This window comes from Orbicella faveolata, unplaced genomic scaffold, assembly GCF_042242905.1.
Source record: "Orbicella faveolata isolate gen_17 unplaced genomic scaffold, um_ofav_v1 contig_26, whole genome shotgun sequence".
Lineage (NCBI taxonomy): Eukaryota > Metazoa > Cnidaria > Anthozoa > Scleractinia > Merulinidae > Orbicella > Orbicella faveolata.
Window position 1 is genome coordinate 564,289 of NW_028301554.1, and position 10,712 is coordinate 575,000.

Here is a 10,712-nt window from a genome sequence, read left to right on the forward strand (position 1 = left end):
TTCTAATAAGAACCTGTCAATGAGTATTCCCAGCAAACTGAAGGACAACACGAATTCATTTGGTTAAAGTTGTTTTTTTTTTTAATGGCAGAAAAATTCAAAGGAATGATGATTTCGACGGTCAAATGTTTTACCCAGTTAGTTATCGGCGAAACGGCTGTACACTTTCTCCACCGTTATCGATTTAATATTGATTACTGTAAAACATATTCAAGGTGGAAAAAGGTATTAACCTATAAATTTCACCTATAAATTTCACCTATAAATTCGGTTTAACAATAGTAACCCGCCGTCTTAGCAAACCTTTTATAGCTGCAAAAGCTCAGGCCAAAGTTTAGTCCTGTGCCATATTAAGTCCAATAAAAATCAAATAAAACCATCATAAAGAATTTTAAATAATTTATCATTTTAATAAAGCCTTTTTTCAAGTCACTTAGATAAATGCGCCACAGTTGGATACTTGCGGGACACTTAGAAAAGTGCGCCACACTTGGATAAATGCGCCTAACGTGGAAAAAAAGCAGCACAGGTGGATAAATGCACCGCACTTAAGAAAACGCGGCACACCTGGAAACATGCCGCACATCTGGATAAATGCGCCACACTTGGAAAAATGCGCCACACTTGGAAAAATGCGCCACACTTAAAAAAATGCGCCACACTTGGATAAATGCGGCACACTTGGAAAAATGCAGCACACTTAGAAAAATGCAGGACACTTGGAAAAATGCGGCACACATGGAAAAATGCGCCCCACTTGAAAAAAAAGCGGCACACTTGGAAAAATGCGCCAAACTTGGTTGATAGACTTGTTATAAATCACACGTTTAAAACGCTTGGTGTTCCATTGGCTCTGATGTCTTCATATTGGTTAGCAGGTAATTTTTAGGCCTTAAAAAGAATAAAGGCATGACTAGTAAGGCATTTTACGGAAGCTTACAGTGAATACCCTTTATTAAAAAGCATTTTCGCATCAAACTTGCTTCAAACGGACGAAAAGAGGATTGTACAAAAAAAAATCTTTTCGGCCTGAAAAAAGGAAAAAACGGGGTCCCCCGACTGGCGTCGAGAGTATATATGCCGATATATGCCGATATGCCGATATGCCGATATGCCGATATGCCGATATATGCCGAGCGTATATAGTCCGATAAAGTTCTAATAAAACCGTCATGAAAAATTTTAAATAGTTTTTCATTTTAAGAAAGCGTTTTTCAAGTCGGTTGATAAACTTGTTATAAATCAAACTTTTAAAACGCTTGGTGTTCCATTCGCTCTGGTATCTTCATATTGGTTAGTAGGTAATATTAGGGTTTAAAAAGAATGAAGGCAAGACTAGTCAGGCATTTTACGGAAACTTACATTTAATACCCTTTACTAAATATCATTTTCACATCAAACTTACTTCAAACGGAAGAAGAGAGGACTGTACAAAAAAAATATCTATTGAGTTAAAAGGAAAAAGAAAAAAGGAAACAAGCGGAGTCCCACGACTGGCGTCGAACGTATATATGCCCCCTCCGACCGCACAGCAGGTCAGATGCGTAACCCATTGGGCTACCTGGGGACTCCTTGACAAGGTTAAAAAATTTACTAGTTCAATACGTCAAACAACACTATAGATGTTACTGGCAAAGTCATTTTGCTTTAACCAATATGGATTAAGAAATATTTTCAGACCTGAAACAGATTAGCGTCTTGATAACTTATTGCTACTCTAACGATTTCCGTTCTTTTAACAATAGTAACTCGCCGTCTTTGCAAACCTTTCATAACTGCCAAAGCTTCAGCCAAAGTTTAGTTCTGTGTCATATTAAGTCCAACAAAAATCAAATAAAAAAATCATAAAAAAATTTTAAATGATTTTTCATTTAATAAAGCCTTTTTTAGTCAGTTGGATAAAAGCGCCACAATTGGATACTTGCGTCAGAGTTGCAAAAGTGTGCCACGCTTGCATAAATGCGCCTCCCTTGGAAAAATAATGCACACTCGAAAAAATGCGCCACACTTAAGAAAATGCTGCACACTTAGAAAGATGCCCTACACTTAAGAAAATGCGGCACACTTGGAAAGATACGCCACACTTAAGAAAATGCGGCACACTTGGATAAATGCGCCACACTTAAGAAAATGCGGCACACTTGGAAAAATGCGCCACACTTAAAAAATGCGGAACACTTGGAAAAATGCGCCACACTTAGGAAAATTCGGCACGCTTGGAAAAATGTGCCACAGTCAAGAAAATGCGGCACACTTGGAAAACTGCGCCACACTTAAGAAAATGCGCCTCACTTCAAAAAATGCGCCACACTTAACAAAATGCGGCACACTTGATAAAATGTGCCACAGTCAAGAAAATGCGGCATACTTGGAAAAATGGACCAGACTTAACAATATGTTGCACACTTAGAAAAATGCGCCACACTTAGGAAAATGCAGCACACTTGGAAAAATGCGTCACACTTAAGAAAATACGCCTCACTTCAAAAAATGCGCCACACTTAAGAAAATGCGGCACACTTCGAAAACTGCGCCACACCTAAGAAAATGCGCCACAGTTAAGAAAATGCGGCACACTTGGAAAAATGCGCCATACTTAAGAAAATGCGACACACTTGGAAAAATGCGGCACACTTAAGAAAATGCGCCACACTTCGAAAAACTGCGCCCCAGTTAAGAAAATGCGGCACACTTGGAAAAATGCGCCATACTTAAGAAAATGCAGCACACTTGGAAAAATGCGCCACACTTGAGAAAATGCGGCGCACTTGGACAAATGTGCCACAGTCAAGAAAATGCGGCACACTTGGAAAACTGCGCCACACTTAAGAAAATGCGCCTCACTTCAAAAAATGCGCCACACCTAAGAAAATGCGGCACACCTCGAAAAATGCGCCACAATTAAGAAAATGCGGCACACTTGGAAAAATGTGGCACACTTAAGAAAATGCGGCACACTTGGAAAAATGTGCCACAGTCAAGAAAATGCGGCACACTTCGAAAAATGTGCCACAGTCAAGAAAATGCGGCACACTTGGAAAAATGCGCCACACTTAAAAAAATGGGGCATACTTGGAAAAATGTGCCACACTTAAGAAAATGCGGCACACTTGAAAAAATGTGCCACAGTCAAGAAAATGCGGCACACTTGGAAAAATGGGCCAGACTTAACAATATGTTGCACACTTAGAAAAATGTGCTACACTTAGGAAAATACAGCACACTTGGAAAAATGCTTCACACTTAAGAAAATGCGCCTCACTTGGAAAAATGCGCCACACTTAAGAAAATGCGCCTCACTTCAAAAACTGCGGCACACTTAAGAAAATGCGGCACACTTCGAAAAATGCGCCACAGTTAAGAAAATGCGGCACACTTCGAAAAATGCGCCACACTTAAGAAAATGCGGCACACTTGGAAAAATGTGCCACACTTAAGAAAATGCGGCACACTTGGAAAAATGTGCGATTGTCAAGAAAATGCGGCACACTTGGAAAAATGCGCCACACTTAAGAAAATGCGTGACACTTGGAAAAATGCGCCACACTTAAGAAAATGTGGCACAGTTGAAAAAATGCGTCACACTTAAGAAAATGCGGCACACTTGGAAAAATGCGCCACACTTAAAAATTGCGGCGCACTTGGAAAAATACGCCACACTTAGGAAAATGCGGCACACTTGGAAAAATGCGCCACACTTGAAAAAATGCGGCGCACTTGGAAAAATACGCCACACTTAGGAAAATGCGGCATACTTGGAAAAATGGGCCACACTTAAAAAAATGCGCCTCACTTGGAAAAATGCGCCACACTTAAGAAAATGCGACAAAGAAGAAAATGCGGCACACTTGGAAGAATGCGCCACAGTTAAGAAAATGCGGCACAGTTGGAAGAATGCGTCACACTTAAAAAAAATGCGGCACACTTGGAAAAATGCGGCACACTGGGAAAAATGCGCCACACTTAAAAAAATGTGCCTCACTTGGAAAAATGCGCCACACTTAAGAAAAAACGACACACAAGAAAATGCGGCAAACTTGGAAAAATGCGCCACACTTAAGAATATGCGGCACACTTGGAAAAATGCACCACACTCAAAAAAATGCGACACACTTCAAAAAATGCGCCACAGTTAAGAAAATGCGGCACAGTTGGAAAAATGCGCCACACTTAAGAAAATGCTGCACACTTGGATAAATGCGCCACACTTGGAAAAATGGTGTACACCTGGAAACATGCACCACACTTGGAAAAATGCGACACACTTAAAAAATGCGGCACACTTGGAAAAATGCGCACACTTAAAAAAAAAACCGGCACACTTGGATAAATGCGCCACACTTGGTTGATAAACTTGCTATAAATCACATGTTTAAAACACTTGGTGTTCCATTGGCTCTGGTATCTTTATATTGGTTACTAGATAAATTTTAGCGGTTAAAAAGAATGAAGGCATGACAAGTCAGGAATTTTACGGAAGTTTAAAGTGTATACCTATTATTAAAAAGGATTTTTACATAAAACTTAGTTCAAACTGAAGAAAAGAAGATTGTAAAAAAAAAAAAAGAAGAAACAATTAAGTTGAAAGGAAAAAGAATAAAAGAATAAAAGCGGAGTCCCCCGACTGGCGACGAGCGTATATAGCTACTCTAAGGATTTCCGTTCTCCTAAGAATAGTAAGTCGCCGTCTTAGCAAACCTTTAACAGCTGCCAAAGCTTAGGCCAAAGTTTAGTTTTGTGCCACATCAAGTCCGATTAAGTTCAAATAAAACCATCACGAAAAATGTTCAATCATTTTTCATTTCAATAAAGCCTTTTTCAAGTCGCTTGATAAACTTGTTATAAATTACATGTTTAAAACGCTCGGTGTTCCATTGGCTCTGGTATCTTCATATTGGTTAGGTCATTTTTAGGGCTTAAAAAGAATGAAGGCATGACCAGTCAGGCATTTTACGGAAGCTTAGAGTTGATACCCTTCTTAAAAAGCATTTTCACGTCAAACTTACTTCAAACGGAAGAAAAGAGGATTGTACAAAAAAAAACAATATCTATTCAGGTTGAAAGGAAAAAGGAAAAAAGAACAAAAGCGGAGTCCCCCGACGGGCGTCGAGCGTATATATGCCCTTCCGACCGCACAGCACGTCGGATGCGTAACCCATTGGGCTACCGAGGGACTCCTTGACAAGGTTAGAAAATTTAATAGCTAAATACGTCAAACAACAATATAGGTCTTACTGGCAAACTACTTTTACTTTAACCAATATGGATTAACAAATATTTCAGACCTGAAACAGATTGGCGTCTCGATAACTTTTAGCTACTCTAAGGATTTCCGTTCTTCTAACAATAGTAACTCGCCGTCTTAGCAAACCTTTCATTGCTGCCAAAGCTTAGGCCAAAATTTAGTTCTTTGCCACATTACGTCCGATCAAGTTCAAATAAAACCATTTTTTTAGGAATTTTTAGCAATATTTCATTTCAATAAAGCCTTTTTCAAGTCGGTTGATAAACTTGTTATAAATCACATGTTTAAAACGCTTGGTGTTCCAGTGGCTCTGGTATCTTCATATTGGTGGATACCGTTTCTTAAAAAGCGTTTTGATAGCAACCTTACTTTAGACGGAACAAAACAAGTTTATAAAAAAAAAACGACTGGTCCTCGGAAACAGGTGATTTCACTTGAAGAATTACGAGACGTTAGCAACAACTCAACAATACCAGCGGAGAATGATCCTGGTACAACTTGCAGCATGGAAACAACGTTAAAGAGGAAGATTATTAAGAGCAACGACTTAAACAAAAAGCCAAAGAAGTGAAACGTATGTAAGAGGAGGCAGAAAACTTTATTTAAGGACTATACGTAGTACAAGAGTCAAACAGCGGAAGAAAGACAGACTGTTCAAAATTTAATGTCATACTATTTTGTTACTGTTTTTTTCAGTAATAAAATTTTATTAACCCGTACAAATCTGTCATTTGAACAGGGTACAATCTTTACAATTATCACATAATTGAGACAATGAAAATAGACAGTGTGCAGACTTCAGTAAACAGTGTCCGTAAAGCAGGATTGACAATTTATGAGAGTGACTCGGGACACAGAAAAGTGTCCGTTGTCCGTATTAGCCGGTGTCCGTATAAAGCGGGTTAATTTTAGAGAAATTATGAGCTTTTTGTCGGGACAAACGAGACTGTCTGTTATAAGCGGGTGTCCGTAGAGCGTGGTTCCACTGTATAATCAAGGCAAGTTACACAAAGCATTTGTACATTGGTCTTTCACTGACACACATGCCGGTAAATACAGGAGTCGCGCACCATAAAAGGGCCCACCATTCCCAGACACAAAGAGGACGCCATGATGATGATGTCACGAGAGTCCTCACGAAACTTTTTTAAAAAATATATTAGTCTCAGTCGCAATGCATTATGGGAAGAAATTTATTCATCCTCTGGTGGATAGCTCAGTTTGTTTTGTTCATCTTACAATAGTAGTTCGCCTGAGAACTGACTTGGCCGATGATTTTAGAGCATGATGAGCATTGAAACTACAAAAAACAAAAGACCAAGTAAAATATCTTCTTAAATACAAGTTTCCTATTGAGCAGCTTCTTTCCCAAAACAAAACAGTTTGGATTACAAGAATGTTTTTTTTTTTTCACAGCAAAACCAGGAAAAATTCTTGTAAAGAAAGGTAATTAGCTCCGCACTGTGGCAATGGTATTTTAAATATGGTATATTTCACAAATCAGACATCAAAATGAAGAGAACATTTCAATCACCCCTCACCCCTTAAAAGGTTCCTTATGTTAATGTTGGCAAAAGATATTGCAAGTCCAGACTCAATTTAAGATTTCTGAGGAAATCCAATGGAAGTGAACAATTAAAAAAATACAGATTTCACCACAAAGCTGCTCAATAAGAATCTTGTAAGGAGAAGGAACTAGGTTTTCATGAGCAAATAAGTGGCTTCTGTGAAGTCAAATTTACTGTAATGATTGTGTCCGACTGCCTTAGTGGTACACCAAAATGCCTGTACATATGCCAAAAAAGTGTAAAATCAATTTCCTTTGGGAAGAGAAATAAATTGTCGTTAGAATGCTATAGGAATGTTTTGCATTTAAGACACGATACGGTACGATACGAGCATTCTAGAATTTGAAAATGAGAATTTTTAATGAGCACCCCAAAATGTCTGTACACATGTAAAAAAGAAATAAAATGTTAAATAAGTTTTGACTTTATTTTTAATTGAAATACTTTTTAGCTTATTTTCTGCCTGGGTTTTTGTAATTTCATTGTCTGTTTCTGAATTGGAAAATGCTGTAATTGCAAAATGAACTTTTTCAGGCAATTTTGAACAAAATGTCGGTTCGTGTTTGCTTTGTCTCTGTATGCATGAAAATAAAATAAAAGTTATCAACCTTAATATTTTTAATTCATCAGAAAGAGATTTTCCGGTAATCGAGTTTCAATTAATTTGGAGTAATAATGATTGCTACTGGCAAAATTTCGCAGCTCTAATATAATAAAGGGGAATATATTTTGGTTTCAAAATAATTAATACTATATATAATTCATGGAACATGCGGCAATAAAGTCTTAGAATACCCCTAAAGGGAAATTGCAAGCAAGCCACTTATTTGCCGATGAACAACACCCACACAACACACTGGTCAGTTCAATACTCTGTTTACATGGGTCCTAGTTACATGTGCATCAAAGTGGTATTGGAATTTATGTCTGTTTAAAGCTCTTCAAATGCAACTAGACACAGTGTAAATTTGAAGGTCAGTAATTGCTATTTTAGTTATCTGCATATCCTGAGCTTTTAAGCTATAAATTGAGTTACTGAGTAATTGTTTGATTGATTGATTGATTGATTGATTGACTGATTAAATAATTGATTGACTTGGGAATTTCCCTTTACCTATGATCAAAGAAGAGATCTTTGAAAAAGACAGAAAATAAATAGAGCTACTTTCCAATTTGCTCATTGACTTAAATAACAGCTGCAAAGGAGACTGTGAAGCCACATGTGCACATGTAACCAGGAAATAAACAGAGAGAATTTTTCATCTCAATTGGCCCACAACAATGTGTCGACAATTTTGTTAAATTGGAATTTGAAAATATTGGTTTTTCAGGAATGAGGGAAACCGGAGTACCTGGAGAAAAACGCTCAGGGCAAGGTGCACCTAATGTTTACCTTGAGTAATCAAAGGATTTTTCATCTCAATTGGCCCACAGCAATGTGTCGCCAGTTTTGTTAATTGAAATTTGGAAATATTGGTTTTTCAGGAGTGAGGGAAACCGGAGTACCCAGAGAAAAACCCTCAGGGCAAGGTGCACCATGCCATCTCAGCTACTGGTAATATCTCATATACTGTGATATATCTATAATTCAACTTCTGAAAGTTTGTCATCCAAGGCTTGAATTTTATCCACTGTCCTTGATCCCCAGTTGTCAGTCGTCGGTCCTCAGTCCTATCCTTGCTCCTTGGTGCTATGTCATGAGTCCTGGGTCCATGGTCCTTGATCTTGTGCTATATGTCTCTAGCAACTTGCCCGCAAATCCAATATGTATGTAGTAAGTATTTTGTACAGGACATTTGCTAAATATGCATGAAAAATAAATATTTTCTCTTAAAATTTTGCTTTAGCAGTCTTGAGAATTTCACAACCTCCTAAAGGATTACCCAGGAAACATTTATATCACATCAAAACAAACTAATTCCTTATGCAATCAATCAATGATGTTCCTTGGTGGGATAAATGATTCTGAACCGGACATTAACTCTGAAGCCAGAGGCAAGAAATTCTGAATGAGTCCAAGGAATATTATTAACCCAGGAATCAATAAGCTTGAATTGAGCAACTTAAAATGCTCTGAACTGGGTGGGGCGGGGGGGGGGGGGGGGGAATCTTAATGAAATGAAGACTCCACTCTGCTCGTTAGTCTCCTTATTATGACAACATAAAAATAGATACTTTTCATATGAATTACTTGCAAAAAATTTCAGAAGACTTGAATGTTGGACAAAAAAGTGTCCACAAATATAACCATCCAAAATTTGTAACTACCTGAAATTTTAAGCATCCAAAATATATTCAGTACAGTATAAAGTATGTTCTTTCTTCTCGGACGACACCATCACATGCTTGATGAAGCTAGAACCTGGATTAGTATTTGCCTGTTCTTTTTATCAATGGAAAGGAAAATTTTTGTTTCTTTTATGAGAATCCTGGGCAGGAAAGTTTACTTTGACTCACAGTACATGTAACTCTTTCCACCCAGGTGTATAAACAGGTTAAACCTAGTGGTTAGACTACCAGGGAAATCTAGGAAGTAACCTTGAATGGATTTCATACAATCATGAACTGGCAGCAATCCACACAAAAGGGAGGCCTGGGGAGACTTATACTAACCATGTGCATCTAGAGTGTGAACCTTATCCTCCATTTGCTTCAGTCTGCCTGAATAATATTGGTCTGTTCACTTTCTGGTGTGGATGTTAATGTCATGGCATGTTGCAGGAATACTGATCCTTAAAGATAAAAGACACTGTTTAGTTCATTAGTAAATTAATCACAATTATTACATGTACTGTACTTGCACATTACATACTATTAGAAACACCCCTCCTTACAAATTATTGAAAACCACTGATCCTGTAAAGGAGCCCTGGTGAATATATACAAGCCATGTACCCTGCAGAAGTATAACCACCATATACATGTTGCATGGGATCTAATGCCTCCATGCAATAACCGCCAACACTCTACAGAAATCAACCTTTCAATAAAACGTTGGCATCTACAGGATGACTGAACTAATCTGGCTAAAAGCAGGCTCTGAGACGAGAAGATTCATATTGAAATGAGGATTCCAAGATTTTGAGATCAAATCAAAAGTTTGACTGTGTCACCCAAGATTTTCAAGTTACCATTCGCAACCCTTCGTACATATTTAAATACATACTGTACATTTGTATTTTCCAACTCAAACACCAGGTCAAACATCAGGGGCTACATCTCTTCATGAACAGCAATTTTCCTTTCTTTGATTAAGTGATGGATAGCTTGCCATCTACAAGTAGCTAGCACATAATGTTGCTAGGAAGTATCCAGGTATCAAAACAATTCCCACAAGTCACTAATTTTCAAGGTTGGAAAGTCCATAATGGAATGTCCGTACAATTTCAGACTACTTCTCCGTTGACGTACTCCTTGCCGAGTGCAAGCCCTCATATGCCTTTTGTTGCCAACGGGAATAGTAAGCGCGATCTATTTTGGTACGCTGTTCTACTGGATTTAAATGTCAGCCTTTCCATTGAAGGTCACTGTATAAACGAATCCTTGAGGTAAAATTGTTAGCACTCTTGTAAACCCCTAAAATTTCTGTTGACAAAGGGCGGGGTTAAGCCCTGTTCTGTCGCACTTTGTAATAATCATCGCACTTTGTAATACCTGTCGCACTTTGTAATAACACTTGTCACACTTTGTAATAAAATAGCTGTCACACTTTGTAATAACAAGTTGTCACACTTTGTAATAAGCTTTCAAATTTCCTTTGAATAGGATATTTGGTAGAAATTATATGACTTAACTAATCCCCCAGGGCACAAATACGTCCTTCTTTGATATTTTACTTTGTATACTAAACTGAGGAGATGAAAAAGAAACGCGTTCTCCCCCACGCTTCTCGCAATTGT

General features: G+C 38.0%; 1 protein-coding gene across 1 annotated transcript in view; it reads right to left on the reverse strand.

Annotated features, from left to right (window-relative positions):
- Positions 1 to 6,420: 6,420 nt before the first annotated feature.
- Positions 6,421 to 10,712, reverse strand: part of LOC110068826 (uncharacterized) — an 85,972-nt gene continuing 81,680 nt past the window's right edge. Inside the window, exons 4-5 of the mRNA XM_020776245.2 lie at positions 9,427 to 9,545; positions 6,421 to 8,612 (exon numbers count right to left, since the gene is read on the reverse strand). Of these exons, the coding sequence (XP_020631904.1) occupies positions 9,466 to 9,545 (80 nt within the window). The 3' untranslated portion in view covers positions 6,421 to 8,612; positions 9,427 to 9,465. The remainder of the gene's footprint in view (positions 8,613 to 9,426; positions 9,546 to 10,712) is intronic.